This window comes from Grammomys surdaster, unplaced genomic scaffold, assembly GCF_004785775.1.
Source record: "Grammomys surdaster isolate TR1022 unplaced genomic scaffold, NIH_TR_1.0 213, whole genome shotgun sequence".
NCBI classification, from domain to species: Eukaryota; Metazoa; Chordata; class Mammalia; order Rodentia; family Muridae; genus Grammomys; species Grammomys surdaster.
In genome coordinates, this window is record NW_021604658.1 from 926,446 (window position 1) to 950,455 (window position 24,010).

The 24,010-nt window shown below is 40.8% G+C and overlaps 1 protein-coding gene across 1 annotated transcript in view; it reads left to right on the forward strand.

The window, feature by feature from the left end:
- Positions 1–24,010, forward strand: part of Acaca (acetyl-CoA carboxylase alpha) — a 266,070-nt gene that overhangs the window by 42,995 nt on the left and 199,065 nt on the right. The window contains exons 2-3 of the mRNA XM_028772253.1: positions 19,159–19,205; positions 21,880–22,129. Coding sequence (XP_028628086.1) covers positions 21,906–22,129 — 224 coding nt within the window. The 5' untranslated portion in view covers positions 19,159–19,205; positions 21,880–21,905. The remainder of the gene's footprint in view (positions 1–19,158; positions 19,206–21,879; positions 22,130–24,010) is intronic.

Consider the following 24,010-nt stretch of genomic DNA (forward strand, 5'->3'; position numbering starts at 1 on the left):
TCTTAACTCTGGACAAACCTGAGTGCTTGACCAGGGCAAAGGGACTGGTGTTCAGATAAGACCTCTGTGCCTTTTATCTTAAACTGGGGCCACAGTTTTGGCAAGGGGCTGGCTTTCTTGAATTCTGATTATCAATAGAACTGCTAAGCAACTTATTGGAGGCTTTGCCTCCCAAAGGCAAAGTGAAGACTGATAGGCAGAGATCAAGAGTGCAGTGGCCTCTCAGGTACGGTGCTAAATTATCTATCTTTCTTTATGTCTTTTTTCTTTCTCTCTTTTTCTTTCTTTCTCTCTCTTTCTTTCTTTCACTCTTTCTTCCTTTCTGTCTGTCTTCCCTTTTTTGTTTTGTTTGTTGTTTTTGTTTTGTTGTTGTTCTTTGAGACAGTGTCTCTCTGTGTGGCCCTGGCTGTCCTGGAATTTAATCTGGAGACTAGACTGTCCTCAAACTCAGTAATCTGCCTGCCTCTGCCTCCTAAGTGCTGGAATTAAAGGCCTGTGCCATTCCCACTTAGTGCTAATCTTTATTTCAATCATTGAAGCAGTAACTAGTATCTATGCCTGGCTTTATATTAAACTGTAGGATGCTGTCTTCGGTTTGCATACAAAATTACAGCAGAATTAACATAGTGTACTTTGTGCTGGTAGGATGCTGCTGCTAGGGTGCATAGGAAAGAGATAGATGGAAGCTGGGGAAGAGTTAGCATCCAAGAGAAAATGAGATTTTCTTTCTTTTTTAAAATTCATTTTTATTTTATGTTCATTTGTGTTTTGCCTGCATGTATGTCTGTAGTGGGGGGTCTCAGAAGCCCTGGAACTGGAATTACAGACAGTTGTGAGCGGCTATGTAGGTGCTGGGAATTGAACCTGGATCCTCAGGAATAGCAACTAGTGCTCTTAACCACTGAACCATCTTTTCAGCCCCAAGATTTTCAAGGACTAAAAGATTAACAAAAAAACAAAAACAAATACAAAAAAAAAGAGGAATGATAAATCAGACAGCAGAGGAAAGGTATAAGAACAGTTATGGCAAGCCGGGCAGTGGTGGCGCACGCCTTTAATCCCAGCACTTGGGAGGCAGAGGCAGGTGGATTTCTGAGTTCGAGGCCAGCCTGGTCTACAGAGTGAGTTCTAGGACAGTCAGGGCTACACAGAGAAACCCTGTCTTGAAAAAACAAAACAAAAGAAATAAAAAAAAAAAACAAAAAACAAAAAAGAACATGCTAGAAACCAGGTCAGACTGTGAATATTGGGGGTCATTCCAAAATGGTACTTTGATTTTGTTTTATTTTACTTTATTCAGAGTCTCACTATGTAGCCCTGGCTGACCTCAAACCCTTTATGCAGATTAGCTTGCCTTCAAACTTGTGACCCTGCTACTGCCTCCGGAGAGCTGGGATTACCAGTTTTTGTGACCATACTCAGCTAACATCTGGGAATTTTACCTATGAGGCTGCATTTCCATTAAAGCACTTTTTTCCCTTTCCCTCCCTTTTGTGGTCCTGGGATTAAACCCAGGGCCTCATGCATGCTAGGCAGATACTTTACTGCTGAGCTCCACCAGCTCCAAGACTACACGGTATTCACTCTTTCCTTCTTTAATTCAACCCAAGGCTGACATGAAGATTGTTATCTTACAAATGCAGGTGTTGGAGACATTGCTGTTCAACAAGACACTCTAACAGCAGACAGGGGAACAATAATGCCAAATACTAAACTTGTGTTGTCAAACTTTACTGTGAACAATTACCAGGTTTCCTTTTTTAAAGACTTTGCATTTTTCTTTTTAAAAAGTTATACATACATACATACATACATACATACATACATACACGTGTGTGTGTGCGTGCGCGTGCGTTCATATGTGTATGCATCCATGTGGATATAAACATGACATGGTGCTGATGTGGAGGTCAGATAACTTGTGGGAGGCAGTTCTAATTCTATTTTCCAACATGTGGGACCTGGGTATCAAACTCAGGTCATCATGATTAATGCCAAGTACTTTCACAGGTTGAGCCATCAGGAATCTACACTTTAAACAAGCACTCCAATGTTCCTAGTACAGGCGGCCAGTGGAACACACCTTGAGAAATACTGCTCTAATCTTAAGCAGAAATGACTGTCAAATGGAACTATATGGAAAATGCTAATATACTATGTAGATATATATGGGTTTATCTGCTTTTGAGAATTTATCCTCTCACCTATGCCCTTTACAAATTTACATGGCTATCTAAGGAGAGAGATATAGCTACTGTTTAAGAGTGCTAGTTTTAGCTGGGCAGTCATGGCGCATGCCTTTAATCCCAGTACTCAGGAGGTAAAGGCAGGTGGATCTCTGAGTTTGAGACCATCCTGGTCTACAGAGCAAGTTCCAGGACAGCCAGCTCTATGCAGAGAAACCCTGGATCAAAACAAACCAAACCAAAAAGTGTTCTTTTTGTCTTCCCAAACAGATTGTAATTGTTGTAAAGACAGGACCTCTCAGACTTTTCTGAGAAAAGTCTCACACAGGGAAAGAGTACCACACAAAGGTAGCCAGGATGCTTAGGATCAATTCCTGACACTATTTACACAACTTCATTTTTAATAGTTTTGTTTGGAAGTCTAGTTTTGCTTCATGTAGTCTAGCTAGCCTCAAAGTCACTATATAGGCGAGGATCGTCTGGGATGCTTGATCCTCCTGCTTCAGCCTCCAGAGTGCTTAGACTACAGGCATGCACTGTGCTCAGTTTCCTTTTCTTAAAATAAACTTTCATTTATTTATGGTAAATTTATTCCTGTGTCATAAGTTTTGTCTCTTCAGTTTCTTCTGGGAAATAATTTGTTCCCCTACAGTGTGGTAGGGGAGTCACGTGTAGGGTAATCTGCCCGTGAGCTCTGTAAATTTGTTGCTTCATTGTAGATGCTTGGCTCACCTGGGTATGTTCAGTGTCTAGACGACCTATATCTAAACTCTTAAGTTCACAGTCTCTGCATTTTTAAGCATGTGCAGCAAAAATTCAGCATTCTTTTTGAGCTACACTCTTTGTGCTGTCCCACGGCTTGGTCTGGATGACCTACCGACCTTACCATTATACAGCTAGAAGGGCACACATGCTTCTTTAAAGTCACATGTTTCAAGTATTTGGTGGCTTTTTCGAATATGTGCATCCTCAATGGCCTGGACAGTTTCACCTTCTTAAAGGGAACACAATGATTTGAACCTCTTGATTTAAATGCTTTTGTAGGGTTTTCTGGGTCAAGAAAGTAGTGAACCATTTTTACAGGTCACATCAGGCCACTTACAGGAAGAGCTGGCTTCCTCTTTACACAATCTTTTTTAAAAAATAATTTTTTATGTGTATAAGTGTTTTTTCTTGTATATTTGTTATGTACCACATGTGTGTCTGGTACCTGAAGAGGCCAGAAGAGCGTGTCAGAACTGGATATATTCAGTGTCTAGAGGACCTAGTGTCCTCTGGAACTAGAATTAGACTGTGTGAGCCACCCACATGTGTACTGGGACTTGAACACAGGTCTTTTGGAAGAGTGGTTCGTGCTGCTGAGTCATCTCTCCATCTCTCTTATGTAAGGACAAGACTTAAAAAAAAAAAAAACCCTGAAGTCCTTGTATTCTTTTAGGGCTGTTATCACAAAATACCACATTACAGAAACAGTATAGAATTCTTCACATTTTTCTGGAGGCCAGAAGCCCATAATCAAAATGTCAACAGTGTTAATTTCCTTCTGAAAATTTTCTTCTAGGCTTACCAATCACTGTCTTTTCAGGATCTTCTCTGTTTATCTCTATTTTAATATCAATCTGTTTAATTTCACCAGTCATATTTTACTAGGGTCTACCCTAAATGATCATGTTTTAATTTAACAATATCTTTAAAGACCCTATCTCCACCCCACACTCCCCTCATATCTTGAGGTACTGTAGGACTTCAGCATTGGGTTTTAGGGGTATAATTCAGCCCAGAAAAGACCTCTAGTTCCAGTTTCTAGAATACATACTCACCCTTCTTCTCTTCCACCTGTTAGTCTTGTATAGTATGTTTTCTCCACCCTTTGGCTTTCTTCTTCCATGTCTTACAGATACACAGCTTGTGTGGCAAGGACTCATGGAGACCAGCTCTATAAAGCCGACAGTAGGATGGGCAAGTCTTGGCCTGTCCCAAACAGCACAACACTTAGGAGTGGTTCCAGTTCCAGGAGTTACTGTCTTACAGACACAACCCTTTGCAAGTTCTCTGCTTGGGTGTCTTAGCATTTGATAGCAGATTCTTTGGGAGTGGTCTTGGGCTATCCTAACTCATTCTTGGTTTTGCTTCCTCTAGCTTTTTGTTGTTTTGTGTCTTTCTTCAGTCTCCTGAGGCCAGGCTAGGTACAAACTTGAAGGTCCAATTCTCCTGCCTTTGCCATGTAAGTGTACTCTTAGAGCTCTCCCATTAGACCTTACCTTGAGTAGTCTGTTTTAACTTTTTTGACAATTTTTTTTGTGTATGTGTAGGTGTGTGGACATTTTCATACCCCAGTGTACATGTGAACTTTGTTCAGATTTCTCTTACCATGTGGGCTGGGATAGTACTTAGGTCCTCAGGCTTGGTGGCAAACTACTTTACCTGTGGAGCCAATTCACTGGCCCTCCCGAGAGTGGGACTATTTGAATATTTCACTTGAGGGTGGAACCCAGGGTCTTGCACATGTGATCCAAATGGTTACACCTCACAGTCCTCGGTTTTTGAAGGTAAGCCCATTATTGTGACATTCCTAAAGCTGACAAACAGTGACACCATTAAGAATCCCAGAGGAAGAGACTTTAGCATTTAAAAGGTAAAAGAATAAGAGATGACTTCAAGATTTTTAATTCTTTTTACTTGGTCACTTCTTCATGCTTCAGAGAACAGTACTGTGGAGAGGCAAAGCTTCCCAGATTATTCTTAGTCAGTAAGTCGAACGTCTTGTTAAACCAGAAAGTCTTGCTCAATTATCTATTTTTTTTAAGCTTTGAATTTCCTTTGTTCAGCTGACATTTATCCCAATGACACAGTTACTGTTAAAATATAGGTCACTGTTTTATAAAATCTGTGAATTCCCCAATTTGTTTCTAATCCTTGTTACTTCAAAAGTGAGTGGGTAAATTCCTGGAGAAGCTGCTACCTAATGGCAATAAGGGATGCTATTGTTCCTGTTGACCAATCTTTAATATCTTCCTGTCTTAGCTTCCATCCAAGAATTTGTTTCCTGGGGTGTGGCTTTCCACTCTTTTCACTTTTTGCCCTCTGGCACGGAACTACTCTTCTGGCCACAGTGTCCTCTTCTGCACCTTTCCTGGCCTTCATCATAGGCTTGTGGGGATTGAGAAAAGAACTCTGGGTACTCCTCTGAATTCTTGCAATAGGTTAGAACTTAACCCATTCTTGTCGAATGGATTTCCTCACAGTGTCACGGCACTTATGTCCAACGGTTGGATTGTGTTGGGAAGTCTTCCAATCTCCATTAATCTTCAATACACACTGCCATGAAAGTCTTGTTGTGAAGTGATACAACTAGAGACATGTGTTGGCTTCATTCACTTCAAAAGGCTTGGAGCAACCCCAGTAAAGGATGTAAAGCAATCTAAGAAGAGTCAGGACTCCCTGACACTTACTGTTGAGGGCAGTCATGAGACTGCTTGTTCTTTGTACCCTGACTTACCTACCAAACTTTCTTTACTAACACTTCTTTTCAGAAATACTCCATGATCCAGCATCAGCAGCTCCTTTTGAGGTAGGCTGGGGAGCTAAGCAAAGGGGCTAGTGATGGATTAGTTGCATTGGCTATCCTGCACTAATCTCAAGGCAGTGGACAGGCATGACACGGACCTCATTAGAGTGTTAGGACTAGCAAAGCTACGGTTCATCCAGGGCCAGCACATCACAGACTGCACCTCTTGGCTCTCCTGGGTTTTCTTCCCGCGCTACTCGCCAGCAGGTCCTTGCGGGTTGTTTCGAGCGGAACCATGGCTTCTACTCCGCTCTCCGCCGGGAGGTGGAGCCGTTGGGCTGGCCCCAAACCCGCCCAGGCAGAAGGGGCACCCACCACGTCCCAGACCCGCCCGCCCTCGCACCGCTCGGCCCCGAATGGCAGAGAGGCGCTCGGACCATCGGCATCGCCTCACGTCGCCCCGCCCCGCGCCGCGCGCCCATTGGCTGACGACGGCCAGAGCCTGCGCCTCGCCCCCTCCCCCAGGCGCCCAGACCGCGCGGCTGCCCGGAGCGGGGTCGGAGGTGAACGGCCTGGAGTAACCCCGGACGCGCGCGGACCTAATGGGGCTGGGCGGCTGAGGTGGGCGGCCGGGCGGGGGCGGGCCGGGGCGGGGCAGTCCGCCGAAGCCCCGCCCTCCTCGGCCCCGGTGTGGGGCAGGCCTGCCGGGCTTCTGTCAGCCATCGCCGAGCCGCCGGCGTCGCCTCCCGCCCAGCACAACTCGGCGCAGGGGTTCAGCGACCGTCGGTCCCTGCGTGCCGCCAGCCTGAGGTGAGGCGAGGGCCGCAGCGCAATCCGGAGCGGTCCGGGCCGCGGAGGGGCAGCCGGCAGGGGGCGGCCTCCCAGCCTCCGCCGGCACGCGGTGGGGCTCCATCCCATGCAGACCCCGGGCCGGGCAGCCGAGTCCTCTTTTCAGCTCCGCGGCCTCCAAGACCCCTCGCTCGAGCTTCGCGTGGAGGGCTCTGGGGTCCGGCGGCTTGCGGGCCGAGACCCCGGAACCTGGGAGGAGTACCGCCCAGGGCCCTTAGGGAGGAACCAGTGTGTCTGCCCCGTGCTTGCTGCCTACTTGCGGGTCTGATTCTTTGCGTCTGTCCTGGGCTCCTTGAGGGAGAAGACCACGTGGGAGGCGGGTGTTGAGGGTTGGGTCTGGTTGCATGGAAAGTCTTGTTCCTCTCTTGCGGAGAGAGGTGTGGGGCGCAGAGGCGCGGGCTGCTGTGGCACTCACTGTGCCTTTGTATCGCGGGGAGAGCCAGGGCCAGGCGGGCTGTCCCTTTGCCAGTTCCTGCTCGCAGGATTTGAGAGTTTCTATGAGGGATTGTAAGTAGTAAAAGCGTGCTCACCAGTTCTTAACTCTCCTTTTGGCGTTTGCCTTGCTAATTTAGGGCAGCTATTGGAGATAAGACGTAGGAAGGTGATAGGAAGCTAATGATTTCAGAGGAAAACTTGAGTGTAAATTCTGACCACTTCTGGGCCGATATGTATATAGTTTTGATTTGGGTACCCAGCAAATGGACATTTCCAATAAGCTTTAAAAATAAGGGGCTTCATGTAGGCCTTGTGGATTTTTATAGAGGCATAAAGGAGTATGACTGATCAGAGGAAATAATTTTAGATGGTTTTGTTAGGACATTTAAGACAAATCAAAAGACTCTAGTATTTCCTGATTCTGTGTCACATAAACAGTGTTTCAGAAACTTCCCAATGTGCAGAATAAATCTAATAACCTGGCCTTCACTCTCAGAAGTTGTTTTCTCTTGACTTTTCTGTTTCATTTTTCCCTCTAATTATACAGTTCAGGCTGGGAAGTATGCTTTCCTTGGTTACATAGTGTAGTTTCCTCTCTCTTAGCAGATAGGAAAACTCTAATTTGTCTGTTGCTGCTCAGTGACTGGGGATGCCCTTGACATCTGTCTTGGGAATTTTTTGTGTTCATTTGACAAGCACTTGTTGGAAAAGCGTTGTCTAACAGAGTAGGATTTTTTTTTTCTTAGCAGTGTAGGTAGTAGGTGCTTACTTGTTGCAAAATAGCAAGTTTCTTCCCACTTCTTTGGCTTCAGTTTATTTCTAAATACTATTTAAACCTTAACAGAAGTATTGATGTGACCCCAATGATAATTAGCAAAACCTGTGGGTTTAAAAGATGTCAACAGCCGGGCTGTGGTGGCGCAGGCCTTTAATCCCAGCACTTGGGAGGCAGAGACAGGTGGATTTCTGAGTTCGAGGCCAGCCTGGTCTACAGAGTGAGTTCCAGGACAGCCAGGGCTATACAGAGAAACCCTGTCTCGCAAAATCAAAACAAACAAACAAACAAAAAAACCAAAAAAAAACCCCAAAAAACAAAGATGTCAACAGTAAAATACTAATTTCTAAAACTGCCTGTGCTTATTAGTGTTGTAGAGGTTTTGCTTGCGATTTACCAGAGATTAGAAATACATCAAAGAAAAGATTAAGTCATTTTCAAAATGGAAGGGAAAGTTGGGAAATACTGAATTTAAACATCAGACCATGACTAGGTAATATCAAAACACTGTCATTGTGAAAGCTAGTCTTGGAGAACTCTAAAGTGCTGTGAACAAGTTCAGGTGTAGAGCACTTTTCAGCTAATAAGTAGGAAATTTTTACCTGTCACACAGACTGGTTTAACTGGTCTGAAGCCAGTGTTTTGTTTTTATTTGGAGGGTCTTCAACTATGTAGCCTTGAACTTGGAATTCTCCTGTCTCTGTGTCTCAAGTACAAGGATTGTAGGCTTGTGCTGACATACTCTGCTCTGGGTTCTCTCCCCACACTCCCCTTCCCTTCTGAGATATGGTTACTCCTCATAGTGTTTAGCCCTGGCTGTCCTGGAACTTTCTTTGTAGACCAGGCTGACCTTGAACTCAGATTTGCCTGCCTCTGCCTTCCAAGTGCTGAGATTAAAGGGTGCCCTGCCACACTCAGCTTTTCCTTTACCCTTTTCCTTTTTTTGTTTTACATTTATTTGGTTGTGTGTGTGTGGTCATGCAGGTGCTCAGGTGCATGTATGGAGGTCTGAGGACAGAATGAGTCTTTTTCTATTTATTTTTTGTGGGGAATGTAAGCATGCCTGCCATGTGGAGGTCAGAAGACAGTCTGATGTCTGTTTACTCTTATATCATGTGAGACTTGGGGATTGAACAGAGATCATCAGCTCAATAACAGTCCCCTTTACCAGCTGAGCTACCTTCTGGGATTACAGGTGTGTGCCGCCATACTTGTTTTGTGTGTGTGTGTGTCTTGTGAAAACTTACATGAGGTCAGAAGAAAACTTATGAGAGTTGGTTCTCTCCTACCATGTGGGTTCCTGGCACATGCCTTCGTGTGCTGAGCTGTCTCCTTGGTCTTCAAATCTATTTTATGCAGTGCTGGGGATTGAGCCAGGGCTTTGTGGATGCTAAGAAGGGACATCACCAATTTAGCATTCTCAGCCCCACTGTACCTTTCTTTAAAATAGGCATGTTCCTACAGCCTCCAGGCCACTTGAGTCCCAGGGTTTCTGTGAATAGGACCCAAGATATTTGTAGATGATGTCATTTTGGAATGTCAAAAAAAATTTAGATAGCCCTGTTTTTAGTTTTTGTTTTGTTTTCAGTTTTAAGGTAGCTAACACCTTAATTGTTGGATGAGGAACCAACAATTAAAATTGTGCAGTAATACACTTAAATTTAATGTTTTTATTTGGGAAAGGCTAGGCTACTCTTTGAAACAATTCAGAAAAAAAGTTATTTTATCATTCTCTAACTTATTTTGTTTTGTTTTGTGATAGGGTTTCTCTGTATAGCTCTAGCTGTCATAGAACTCTCTCTGTAGACCAGGCTGGCCTCAAATTCAGAGATTTGCCTGCATCTGGCTCTTGAGTGCTGGGACTAAAGACGTGTGCTACTACTATGTGGTATTCTCTAACTTTTTAAAAACATCTATATGTGTGGGCACAGGAGGGAGCAGGGTAAGGTTAGAAGACAATTCTAGGGAGTTAGTTAGTTCTCTCATTCCCCTGTAGATTGAACTCAAGTTCCCATGCTTGAGCCTGAAGTCTGTTTACTATTGAGCCGTCTCACCACCCTTAGCATGTTCTTAAAGATTAATAACTGTAGAAGCCACATATCAAGCATATTTCCATACATTTAAATCAGTAGGTTTATGAATAAACACTGAAGCCTTATTGGCTGAAAAGTAAATCTTAATCACTGTTGAGGGGACTACCATTTAAAGTAGTCCTCATTAATCCATCCACCTTTTAAACAGATTTCTATTTAAGTAGTTTATGTCTGTCTGTAATAATTTTCAGCTTTCCTTGAATGCAATGGTTCATTTGACACGATAGAGACAGAATGCTTGATAGTAGTGTTACAGGGATGCTGCACTTACTTGGAAGAGTGCATCTGACCTGGCATAAGCTCTTACAAGTTTAGCCAGTTAGTCTTCAGTAAGTGTATTCTAATTTTTGAGTTCTCTTACCGATTTGTTACTTATTCAAGTTGCTATTACACCATCTGGTTTTAGGATGGTTAAAAAGAGACAGGTAAAAAGTTTCACAATAAGGGATTTTGTTGGGTGTGGTATAGCTCTTGCCTGTAATCTCACAACCCAGGAGGCAGAAACAGGAGGACTTCCATGAGTTTGAGGCCAGTGTGGGATGTTAATCACACTACCCAAAGGATGTTCTCACTTGATGCCACTTTCTAGTGTTGTTAATTGAGACTTAAGTTCATTCTATCCTTTCAACATTCTGTTCTGACCCTTCCTTACCCGAGGAACTGCAAAAATAGTTATTATTTTATAACACTGGGGGTTGAAATCACGTGACCATATATATAAATTATGAAGGAGGTCATCTCTTAGAGTCAGCCTGTATAGATAATTTTCTTTGACATGATAACATGACATTTGAAATTTTTGAATGAACTTATTAAGTTTGAAAAATAGACCTAGATTTTGAGGAAGTTTTTTCTTAAGATCTCATTTATGAGTTATGGACAATCTTTCGTATAATAGAAATAAATTCAAAAGTGAAGCTTTTCAATCATTCTTTAGCCATTCAAATGTAGTCATTGCTTACATGTATGTGTGCCTGCATATACACATATCTGGGGATAGTAAGGCTGGTAGAAGCTTGAGTAATTCGTTTTTAATTTTATTAGAGGTAATATCAGATTAGTTCATGATGTTGGATACTTGGGTTGTTTGCATTTTTTCTTTAGTATGTATTGCTATTCCTGGGTCTGGCAGACAAGCTGTTTAATTTCTTTGATTCCACTTCATATAAGTCAGTAGTTTATGGTGCACATCTTCAATCCCAGCGCACAGGAGGCAGTGGCTGGTGGATCTCTTGAGTTTGACGCCAGCCTTTTCAACCAAATGAGTTCCAGGGCACCCAAGGCTACACAAAGAAACTCTGTCTTAAACGACCCCCTGCCCCCAAAGTATCTAAGGAAGTTTCTGGTCCAGTTTTCCACTTAATATGATTTTTCCCCCTCCATACAGAGTTTCCTGTGTAGCCCTGGCTGTCCTGGAACTCTGTAGATCAGTCTGGTCTCCTCCTGCCTCTGCCTTCCCAGAGCTGGGACTAAAGGTGTGTGCCACCAGTGCTTGGCAGGGATATTTTTTTCATTGGTTCTTTTCATTTAAAACTAGCAGTTTATATGTATTTTATTATCTAATCTAATGTTTCATAGGTCAACTAAGTTTTAGGAGATTTAATTTTTAGTGCTAGAATAGAATTTAGAGCCTCATGAGTTATATTCTCAGTAGGCAATTCTTATCTGCACCTTACAGCTCCTATGTAATTTTAGGGAGAGGTTTAACTCCGAAAGAATTAGGATTGTTGCCTTAAACTGTAAATATTTTTCTTGCTCTAGTTCTCCAATGCTAATATAGTGCCTCAACTGATCTAGAAGACTTGGGAACAACAAATAAATCAATGTATTTTAAAATTATTTATTTATCTATTCATGTGTGGAGGCCAGAAGAGGGAGTCTGGTGTCTACTATCCTTTTTTGCTTATGCTTTAGGAGGGTCTATCCCTGAGCCTGAGGCCCAGGCAGCCTAGTCTGGAAGCAAGCCTGGGGCTTATCTAGGCAAGAGGTCATCCTTGTCCAGTAATCCTTGTAGCTGTGGTTGTAGATATTTTCAGAGACTGTCAGCTTGTTACATGGGTGTTGGGATCTCAACTCTGGTCCCTGTGATTGTGGAACAAGCACTCTTTTTTCTTTTTTTCCTTTTTTCTTTTGTTTTTTTCAAAACAGGGTTTCTCAGTGTAGCCCTGGCTGTCCTGGAACTCACTCTGTAGACCAGGCTGGCCTCAAACTCAAAAATCCACCTGCCTCTGCCTCCCAAGTGCTGGGATTAAAGGCATGCGCCACCACTGCCCAGCGGAACAAGCACTCTTAACCAGTGATCTGTCTCTCTTCCCCCCCCCCCCCCAGCTGTCTGTCTGTCTACATGTCTTTGTTTATTTGTTGTTATTGTTGTTTGAGATAGGATCTTATGTATTATGTAGCACAGGCTGGCCTTAAACACAATACCTAGCCAAGCAATATTTTTTTGTTTGTTTTTTGAGACAGGGTTTCTCTATGGAGGCTTGGCTATCTTGGAACTCATTCTGTAGATCAGGCTGGCCTCTGCCTCCCAAGTGTTGGGATCAAAGGTGTGCGCTAGCAATATTTTCTTAAGAAAGTCTTCCAGTCCTTGAAACTTTGAGATGATAGGGATACCCAGATCATTGGTACAGCTCTCTAGATGCTGTACTATGAAATATTTCAGAGCTTTTTAAATTAAAAAATGGAAATGCCTTAGGTTTTCAAAGGATATTATTTGAAATAAATACTTAGGTCATGTCTTCTAGTTTTTTAACCCTATAACGATTCCTCAAAGTCTTGTATTTATGCAGCATTATGCAATATTGGGGGTGACTCTAAAGAGAATAATTTTCCCATCTTCATCCACAAGATGACTGTGTCTTTGTTTATTTGTTGTTATTATTGTTTGAGATAGGATTTTGTGTATGAGATAGAATTAAAGGTCTATGTCTAATAGTTATGAGATATTTTACTATTTGTCCTTTGAGACATCTTACAAGTTGGCTTGGTACTCACCACTCAGGCTGACCTTGAGTTCAACAATCTCCTGCCTCTTGTGTGGGATTAGAGGCTCCTGGTCCTTCATTCAGGTCGGTTGCTTGTTTCAGACACGTTTTTATCCAGTTTACTGATGGCCTCCAACTCACATTGTGGCCAGTATAGCCAAAGCTGACTGTGAAGTCTGCTCCTTCTGCCGCTTCCTCCCAAATACCGAGGTGACAGGTTTGTACCTTCATACCTGGTTAGATAACTTACATTTAAGAAATTATAATTTTTTTTCTGTTTGCTTGAGATAAAGTCTCTTTATATAACCTTGGCTGGCTCAGAACTCAGGAGATTCACTTGCCTCTGGCTTCCAAGTGATGGGATTAAAGGTGTCTAAATGTTATAAATTTCTTAATTTACAGAGATTTATATTTATTATCCTTGGGGTCTGGGGTCACCAAGTCCTGGAATTATATAGTAGGGACACTCTTTACCTGGCAAGTGCCCTTCTCCCTCCCTCTGTTATATTGAATCCAGGGTTTCATACGTCCTAGACCAGTGATTGGCCACATTTCTAACCCCTTTTGCATATAGCTTAAAAAGTTACGTGGTTCACAAAGTTGATTAAAATCCTACTTTAGTTTCTCTTGGCAGATATACTTGTGATATATCTTTTTGTGTGAGCAGCATGCTTGCCTGGTTGCATCTTGATTTCTCACAAATAGTAAGCATTGCTTATTGACATTTTACAATAGATTATAGTCTTAATTTTATCAGTTTTTTTTTTTTTTTTTTGGTTTTTCGAGACAGGGTTTCTCTGTATAGTTCTGGCTGTCTTGGAACTCACTCTGTAGACCAGGCTGGCCTCGAACTCAGAAATCTGCCTGCCTCTGCCTCCCAAGTGCTGGGATTAAAGGCGTGCACCACCACCGCCCAGCTTATCAGAAAGTTTATATTGTGAATGTGTAAATGCTGTACAAGATTTAGTTGTATCCTGCACAGTTATTACTTTGGAGGTAATAATGGTTTTTATTTCTGTTGTTAGCTTTCTGTGAGTTTACCATGTATTAACTCTTCACATTAACTTTTCTCACTCTCTCAGGATACTGATATGAGCCAGATAGTTCATTAATTTTCATCTATAAAATCTTGCTCAGACTCCTGGCTGACTCCAGCCTAAATTGCTCGCCTCTTGGATCTGGCATTTAATGGTCATCCTGGCTCCCTCTTCACCATCACCCTGGGGATTCTCTTTACTGTCTTTTCTAATGCTCGAGAATTCACGTCCCACATCTTCCACCTGCTTGGTTTATTTCCCCTCACTTGCATCGGGAATATTCTTTAGTGGCATCTTGATAAAGAATACATGGGAGGAAAATGTTTTTTAACTTTTTATTTAAAAATTTTCAGCTTACAAAGAATAACACAATAAATATCAATGTTCCCTTGACCTAGATTCATCAGTTTTTAACATTTTGTCACATTTGTTTTGCTGCTCTCTGTTGTGTATGTATTATTTTTTATAAGTCATTTCAAACTAAACTGAAGAACCCATACATTCTTCTGCTTATTTCTTCTAATAATTAGAACATTTTCTGGTTCAATCACTTATTATGCCCCCTCCATTTAACATGAATGTAAAATTATGTGATTTATGTTTCCATTTAAATTGTTTTACTCATCTCAGTAATATCTTTGTCTTTTTCTTTTTTTCTGTTTTTTGGAGACGGGGCTATCCTGAAACTTAATATGTAGGCCAAGTTAGCTTCAAACTCAGAGGAATCCATGACTGTCTCTGCCTCCAGAGTGCTGGGATTAAAGGTGTGCATTAGGTCTGGGCTTTTTTTTTTTTTTAAAAAAGTGAGATAGTGTCTAACTAACTCAGGCTTTGAACTCACTATAGTTCAGGGAAGGCCTTACATTTTATATTGTCTTGCCTCAGCTTCATGAGTAGCTAAGATTAAAAGCCTGCCACAGTTGGCTCACCAGCATTCTGCTCCTTGATGATTTGTATGAAGACACTTCTTTTTCCTCTGTGGAAGTTTATCGAATCTTCTCTTGGGTTCTTTTTGTGATAGGTACTATATGGACACACACTTTCTCTTTCTCTCCATATATATACACACATGTATATGTATATATATCTATCTCACCAGGCAGGGGCTCCACCATGGAGCTACACATACAGCTTATTAGTGGCCCTTCTTAATCTAAAAGTCATGCTCTCTTATACTAGGATGTTTTTAATTGAATTGTATCATTATTACTGGTTTTCTTTGCCCTTGATTATGTTCTTGTGGGAGCTGTTTTTCATAACTGGACCTTTTTAGTAGGGTTTTTAGCTTTGTTTCTTATTGTTTATCTCCTTAATTTTTTCTGATTCATGAGTACATTTCCATAGTTGTATCTTTTGTCTTTTTATAGTAAGTTTTTTTTATTGCTGTGATTATATTTTTAAGTTTTAAAAATATCATATATTTTGTCAGGGAGTGGTGTGATCCACAGGTATGTTTTTACTGTTTTTTTTTTAATTTAAAATTTTTACTTATTACTTATTTATTTTCTTTTTCTTTCTTTTTTTTTTTTCTTTGGTTTTTCGAGACAGGGTTTCTCTGTGTAGCCCTGGCTGTCCTGGAACTCACTCTGTAGACCAGGCTGGCCTCGAACTCAGAAATCCACCTGCCTCTGCCTCCCAAGTGCTGGGATTAAAGGCGTGCGCCACCACCGCCCGGCGGCAATAGTCATTTTTTAATGTGAGCTTAAATATGAGATTACTTGAGCCTACAAAATTGAGATCAGCCTGGGAAACATAAAAGGAGTTATTTCTAGTTTTTTTTTCTTTGTATTTGTTTCTCAGAGACAGTCTTTTTGTGTAATCAAGGTTAGCCCTGAACTTGATGTGAGCCTCCTGGGATCACAGGCCTGTGCCAACACACCCCATATATTTGTTATTTTTGAATATTTCTTTAAAAAGTATAACATTTGTGTTTTGCATATGTAATATTTTCTCTTAGATGTTGTAGAATAACAATGATAGCTCTTTAGGTTTTGACTTTTTTAGGCTGTAATTTTAGACTTAAAGAAAAGTTGAGTGTGAATATTCTACAGAGAGCTCTGTACACTCTTGACTAAGCTTCACTCAGTATGGACATCATACATGGTCACACTGTATCTTTATCAAACCTAAGAAGTTAACATTGGAGATTGGGTGTACTTACTGACAGGATATTTGCCCAGCCTCTGGGGACCCTGGGTTGTTAGTCCCAACATACACACAAAAGAAGCAGTAGAAACTCTCATCATTGAATATTGTTTGCTGCAGACATTTTTCAGATTTTACCCCTCCTACCCACATAAGGTTTTTCCTGTTGGGTAGCTAAATCATAATACTGGGCTGCGTTTGGTGGTTATGTACTTTCTTTGTGAAGGTTTTTAGCCTTTCCCAGGGACGTTCAAGTTTGAAGCCTGGCCAGCATTTATATTATAGACTCTACTTCAATTAAAGTTGGTCTAGTATTTTCTCATGGATTGACTAGGGTTTTGCGACTGGAGGGAGTAACCACAGAAATGGAATTGAGCCCTTCTGTCTTTTTATTTTATTCCCATAGTTATATTTTGTTTTTCATACTCTTTGGTTATGTGTCTTTTGATTTTACAAGTAGTTATGTGTTCTTGATTCTTTCATTTGGATACTTCCTCAGACATCTGGTAATACTTAAGAAGTATTGCCTTTTAGAAGGTGGATGGAAGAGGTGATGAAAGCTTGTGACAATTTGAGTGAGCCTTACTGACTGTTAGCTGAATTGAAGGACGATGTGGTAGGAAACTTAGGTACCTCAGTGTTGCTAATGTAAGGTCCCTGCATTACCTAACAGCTCCACCCTACCCCACCCCATGCTTCAGCTGTTAAGATTCTGCAAAAGATCTTGTGAGGTCTTAATATGTTTACTTAACGTACCCAGCTTGAATATGGTAAGAGTACTTTTTCCTCTTGTTAGTATTCTCCAGTCTAGAAACTGACCCTTTCTGGAGAACTAGACATTTAGCCTTTTATCAGGCTGGTAGCTGGCCTCACAAGATCCGAAGCTTCTGAAACAGAAGCTAAGCCAGTTCTTTCTTTACTTAGTTCTTACGTGTGCATAGGTGAAATGTTTTGGAGATTTTGTTGTTATTTTTGGCTTTGTGGGTTTACCTAGTTACTTTGTACTTTTTCTGCTTTCCCAGAAAATAACTGAAAATTAAATTCCTTTTTTTAAATATACATTTATTTATTTATTTATTTAGTGTATTAATATCTGTGCTGGGGGCACCAGCTCTCTGTGTGTGTGTATGTGTGTTTTGTCTGTCTCTGTCACACATACACGCACACACACACACACACACACACACGCACAAGCACACACACACAGAAAGATATATATAGAGAGATTGAACTTACATATGTCAAAGTCAACTTTCAGGAGTCCTTTTACCATGTGGAACTCAAGTCTTCAGGTTTGGTGGCGAGTATATTTTACTGAGCCATCTAACTAACCTCCTACCAACATCTAAATCCTAATTTCTTTTCCTTTTCTTTCTTTCTTTTTTTTTTTATTAAATTAGTTATTTTATTGGCGTGTGTGTGTGTATAAGCCATAGCATGCCTATGGAGGTCAGAGGACAACTTGCTATGTGGATTCTGGGACTTAACTCAGATTGCCAGACTTTGTATAAGTCATCCCTTTTATGTTTTAGAAAAAGTCTCATGTGGCCCTGGCAGTCGAGAATTGACCTTCCTCTACCTCAGACTTACAGACACTAATATTGTCAACTGAATTTAAAATTAAAGTATCTGGGGTAGGGTCAACATTATTAAAGCATGCTGTATGAAACTCTCAAAAGAACCAATTTTTAAAAATCTGGGGCTGGAGAGATGGCTCAGCAGTTAATAGCACTGGCTGCTCTTTCAAGGGACCCTGGTTCTATTTCTAGCACCCACATGGTGGCTCATAGCCTCCTGTGACTCCAATTCTAGGGAATTCGATGCCCTCTTCTGGCCTACATGGGTACCAGACAGACATGTAGGCAAAACACTCATACACATAAAAATAAAAGTAATTTAGAGGGCTGGAGAGATGGCTCAGTGGTTAAGAGCACTGACTGCACTTCCAGAGGTCCTGAGTTCAAATCCCAGCAACCACATGGTGGCTCGCAACCATCTGTAATGAGATCTGATGCCCTCTTCTGGTGTGTCTGAAGACAGCTACAGTGTATTCATATATAATAAATAAATAAATCTTTAAAAAAAAAAAAAGTAATTTAGATACCTGTGTCCCCTCCAACTGCAGATCTGATTTAGTAGATGTGGAGTGGATTTTACACATGAGTATTTTAGAAGGTTTTTTTTTTTTGTTTTCAAGAAAGATTTTTTTTTTTTAAAATGTGTAGCCCTGGCTGTTTTTGATCTTTCTTTGTAGATCAGGCTGGCCACCTTCCTTTTGCTTTCTGAGTGCTAGAATTAAATGTGTGTTACATCACCTCACAGTTTTTTGGTTTTGTTTTTTTTTTTGTTTTGTTTTGTTTTTTTGTTTTTTTTTTTGTTTTTTTTTTGAGACAGGGTTTCATATAGTCCAGGCTGGGTCTAGATCTTTCTGTGTTGCCAAGGGTAACTTTGAACTCTTGGAACTTCTGATCTTCTTCTGCTACCTCTCAAATGCTAAGATTGCAGGCATATGCCAGAGGTCCCACTGCACAGGAGTAGTTTTGCAAAGCTTCTAGGTGTTTCTTATACATAATCAAAATGGAGACACTCTTCCCTGGATAATTTTAAGTTGTTAGCTTAGAAGCAAACCTAGGATTTGAGGAGTATACTTTCTTGGACCTTTAGAGTTTAAGGACTTAGCATAATGGGAATATTGCCCTCTCTCTGGTTTCTAGTCTTTGTAATGCTTATACCCACTTGTAAACATACTCAACCTGAGTTCTAGAAAATGAAATTATTTTCTCTCTATTGCCTTTTTTAAATGAAATGTTAGAAGTAATAAATGTTGTAATGCATTTATTTCGAGTATAGTTTTTTTCAGAAAAGCTATTTTATGAAATAAAGTTGAATCACTGTTTAGTATGTTTAGAAATAATGAAGTTTTTGAATATGAAATGTTTTGTTTTATATCATTAAGTAATAAACTACTGAACTTTATTGTTGAAGTTAGGTAATATTTACCAGAAAACATAATATTTTGAATTTTACTATTTTTGTGCTACACTGAGTAGAACTGGAATTGAGAAAAAAAATGGGATTAAAAAAAAGAAAACCAAATAAACAGAAAAAGCAACCTTCAAATCTCCGTTTTTCTCTTTGTTTAGTTCTTTTTGGAGGCGGATATCTGCTGAGACAATAAGAATTATAAGAGGTCAGTTTCAAATAATACTCTTTCATGTTTACAATGTAGTAAAAGTTTTCATGTGCTAAGATGTTAAACTCTGGGTTTCTGTTGTCTTCCACAAAGAATATTGGCAGACGTAGGGTGAGTGACCCAAGCGCACAGGGAGGCCGGCAATGACAATGGTGCTGGCCCACTCCCTTCTCTCTAATTTAGGACTGGAATCAATGGAAATGGGACAGGCTGAGGTAGCTTCTAGAGTGTCTGAGTGGCTACTCAGTGATTTTCCAGGCATGACCTCCCTTTCTGGTGGCTTGCATGCCTGCACTGGGGAGCAGTGTTCCGAACAGGTACTTGCCGCTGGGCAGGCGTCAGCTGTTAAACATACTGCTTCCAGTCTGTGCAGCCCTTAGAAAAGGCTGCCTGGGTACCGGCTCCCAAGAGAGGACAGCGTGAAGCTGGCTGTGCTGAGCCTTTTAATCATCGGCCCAGGGACTGTATTTTACTAACGCTGACCTTTACTTTCATGATCTCCAAGAATCATTACTTTCTCATGAATTTTATTTTTGTGACCATCAGATTTTAGTCAGATTATAAGTTAGAATGTACACACGTGTGTGCCTTAGTTCCCTTGTGAAGGCAGCAGCTGGGAGCCAGGTACGGAGATGTACTCCTGTCATCCCAGCTGTTGGGAGGTACAGGCAAGTCATTCCCTGCTATAGAAGTTTGGGGTTAGCCTGGCTGTGAGATGCTGTCTCTTCCCTGCCTCTCCCAAATACTTGGCCAGCCTTTATTTTTTATTTTTTATTTTTTATTTTTTTGAGACAGAGTTTCTCTGTATAGCCGTAGCTGTCCTGGAACTCACTCTGTAGACCAGGCTGGCCTCAAACTCAGAAATCCACCTGCCTCTGCCTCCCAAGTGCTGGGATTAAAGGCGTTCGCTACCACTGCCTGGCTATTTTGTATTCTTTTCAGTTGCTGTATTTTTTTTTACTATTTTTTAAAGTGGTCAGTGTGTTGGAATGTCCCTTTTTTCCTTTCCTGTTACTCTCTAACTCCCCCTTTTCTTCTAATGATTTGATTGCCTTTTATACTGAACTCCATACAATTTAGAGACTTAAAAAAGAAAAGAAATACAGTATTACAATACAAATGTAATATAATTTACAAATAGTAAATATAGACAGTTTTTTTCCATTGTTAGGGATTTAAGCAGAGCCTCCTGTATGTTAGGCAAGAGACACTTTAAATATGTTTTTGTTTTGTTATTTTCCCATTAACGCTTGCATTGCCCTCCCCAGTCCCTTTCCCCATACTTCCTCACTTTAAATATTCATTTTCTACTTATGTGTCATAGTACTGAGTTGATATACAGATTTACAGCCCTGGCTATCCTGGAACTCTCAGAGATCCACTTGCCTCTGCTTCTTGAGTGCTGGAATTAAAGGCATGTGCCACCATACTGTGATGTAAAGTTTTTTAGGTAAGTATTTTGAAGGAAAAGCATACTTTTAACTTAGTTTGGTGGGCTTGTTGTTGTTGTTGTCGTTGTTATGGGCCTTTGAACTGGTGACTGTTTTTGGCTAAGCTTGTTCATTAGCTACTGACGATAGCTCATCTTGTCTAATAAGGTCCTGTATCTAGAAAAATGGAGTTTGAGATGACATATCAACCACTTTGAGTACAGATTTAAAATTTGGTGGCAGATTCACTCCCTCTACTAATTCTGTGTACAGAATTGAACAACAAAAATAGACATTTGGAGGTAGATTTTTTTTTAAAGATAGATCTTAAGTTTTTGTGTTTTTGTGTGTGTGTGTTTTTAAAGATTTATTTATTTTATGTGTATGAATACACTGTAGCTGTCTTCAGGCACACCAGAAGAGGGCATCAGATCCCATTACAGATGGTTGTGAGCCACCATGTGCTTGCTGGAAATTGAACTCAGGACCCCTGGAAGAGCAGTCAGTGCTGTTAACCACAGAGCCATCTCTCCATCCCTTGGGGGTAGATTTTTAAAATAATCAATTGAAGAAAAAAAAAAACATGTACACACAGGGTTTTTGTTGTTTATTGTTTTACATTAAATATGTATGCTTTGTAAAATTCGTAACTTATCATTGTATGGTGTTTGGAGCCAGGTAATCATTATGTAATTTAATCACCCAGTTTCATGCAATTACCACTCTTGCTAAACTCTTAGCATTCATTACCATGGTGCTACAGATGAATGAGTCTCCCAGCAGCTTTTGCTTATAGTACAGGGTTCCCATTGATGTAGTTATCCCTTTAGTATCACTGGATTAGTGAAGAGATGAGTAATGCTTACAGATTGTGGGAAATACTTCTAAAACTTTAACTTTATAAGCATAGTTACCACAACCTCTTTTTCCTCCCTTGGAGGAAACAAACGTACTGAAACAGAATAGCTATGGAAGCCAGCCTTTAATCCCAGCACTCGGGAGACAAAGGTAGGTAGATCTCTGTGAGTTCAAGGCCAACCTGGTCTGCAGAGTGAATTCTTGGATAGCCAAGGCTACACAGACAAACCCTGTTTTAAAAAAACAAAAAGTAAAAAAGAATAGCTAAGGAAGCCAGTTCTCAGACTTATTTCTGGCCACTTGTGGTCTATGCCTTACTTTCTTGCGTGTCCTCCCTATAGGTTATTGCTTATGACCTACTTTTCTCTTCATTTTCCCCATAGCTCTGAGAGCTTATTTTGAAAGAATAATGGATGAACCATCTCCATTGGCCAAAACTCTGGAGCTGAACCAGCACTCCCGATTTATAATTGGATCTGTGTCTGAAGACAACTCAGAAGATGAGATCAGTAACCTGGTGAAACTGGACCTAGAAGAGAAGGAGGGCTCCCTGTCACCAGCCTCTGTCAGTTCAGATACACTTTCTGATTTGGGGATCTCTGGCTTACAGGATGGTTTGGCCTTTCACATGAGGTGAGAAGAGTTGCTTCATGGTTAATGTGTTTAATCTGTCTTGTTATTTTCACTGCTTATGTTCTGAAAGGAATAAGAATATATTAATTTCACCTTCATTTGCCTGGCCCATCTTCTATGACTGGGAAATGATGCACTTTTCAGGCTCCTACATGTCCTCAGTTTTTCCATCCTTTATACATACTAGGCCCTTCAATATGACCTGGTGAAGGAGAGTTAGGTTGAAGAGTTTCAGCTTCTGTAGTACTTTGATTAATGATGTTGTAACTCTCATTGATTGATATGATCTTTGCTCACATGGCCAAATTTGTAATCTCCCCCCGCCCCCGCCCCCGACCAGTGCTAGTAATTGAACCCAGGGCCTTATACATGCCAGATGAACACTTAACCACTGATCTTCATCTTTAGCCCATGTGGGTTTCATTGTTTGTGTTTTGAGTCAGGGTTCTATTAACCCCAGTTGGACTAAAACTTCTTGTATAGAATAAGCTGACCTGAAGCTTGTTGAGACCTTCCTGGTTTTGCTTCCTGAGTACTGGGACTATACACAGTGCCTATGGACAGTTTGTTTTTGAAACTGGATCTGATATAGCTCCAAACTCCTGAATTCTTGATCCTCCCGACTCCACCTTCTTAGTGCTGGTATTAGGTGTGTGTTACCTCACACATGTTAAAGTACTGTTTTTTGTTTTGTTCTGGGACAGGGCCTCATGTAACTCAGGCTGGCCTCAAACTCACTATGTAGCCCAGCCCAGGCTGACGTTAAACTCCTAATCTTGCTGCCTTGGCTTGGGAGTACTAGAGTTACTGGACTGCTGGGGTACTCTTTTAAGCCACCACACCCTTTGATTGATGGCTGATTAGATAACTAGCCTAGTCATTTGCTTTTCAATTCTTAGGTTTAAAGATTTTGGATCAAATATTTTGTGAGTAAACTTTTGGAAATTATCTTCATTCCTAGGAATTTGAACACACAGAGACACAGAAATATACAGTAAAACAAATAAACAAAATGTTATCCAGGTGATTCTAATGTACATTGAGGGTAAATATTGTAGTTCTAACCTAGATAAACATAAATTAGGGTAGGTGCTGCTACTATTAGTATCTTGATAGTCTGTTATTAATGGATCATAAAATAATTAGACTTGTTTTTATATACTGAAGATGTTGATTCTATAGCAAAATTCCATTCTGGTAATTCTTTGTTGTTATCTGTGGGGCTTGGAATTGTAGCTTCTGTAAAATGAGGCAGTTACTATATATTAATAATCACTCGAATTAAGCTATGTGGAGGTCAGAAGAATAAAGCAACTTAGTTATGTTTTATTTATTTCATGATTCCTGGGACTCACAATGAAACAGATACCTTACCTAAAGTTTTTTTGTTTGGTTGTTTTTGTTTTTTCGAGACAGGGTTTCTCTGTATAGCCCTGGCTGTCCTGGAACTCACTCTGTAGACCAGGCTGGCCTCGAACTCAGAAATCTACCTGCCTCTGCCTCCCAAGTGCTGGGATTAAAGGTGTGTGCCACCACCGCCCGGCGCTTACCTAAAGTTTTAATGCTCTATTTATGTATTATCAGTACAGGATCTCTTATTTCTTAGGCTTACCTTAAACTTGGGTTTGTCCTGGCTTAGTGTCCTGATTGCTGTGTTTACAGGCACAGACTACCTTGCTTGATGAGCCAAATGCTTTTGTTTTTGTAGATAAGAAAACTGAGGTCTGATGAGGGAAAGTAACTTGGTTAAGGTTGAGAATTCAAATTCAAATGTCCCAGTTGAATTTTTGTAATTGTTTTACTCTGATTGCCTGACCTCACCATCTTTCTTTCTTTCTTTCTTTCTTTCTTTCTTTCTTTCTTTCTTTCTTTCTTTCTTTC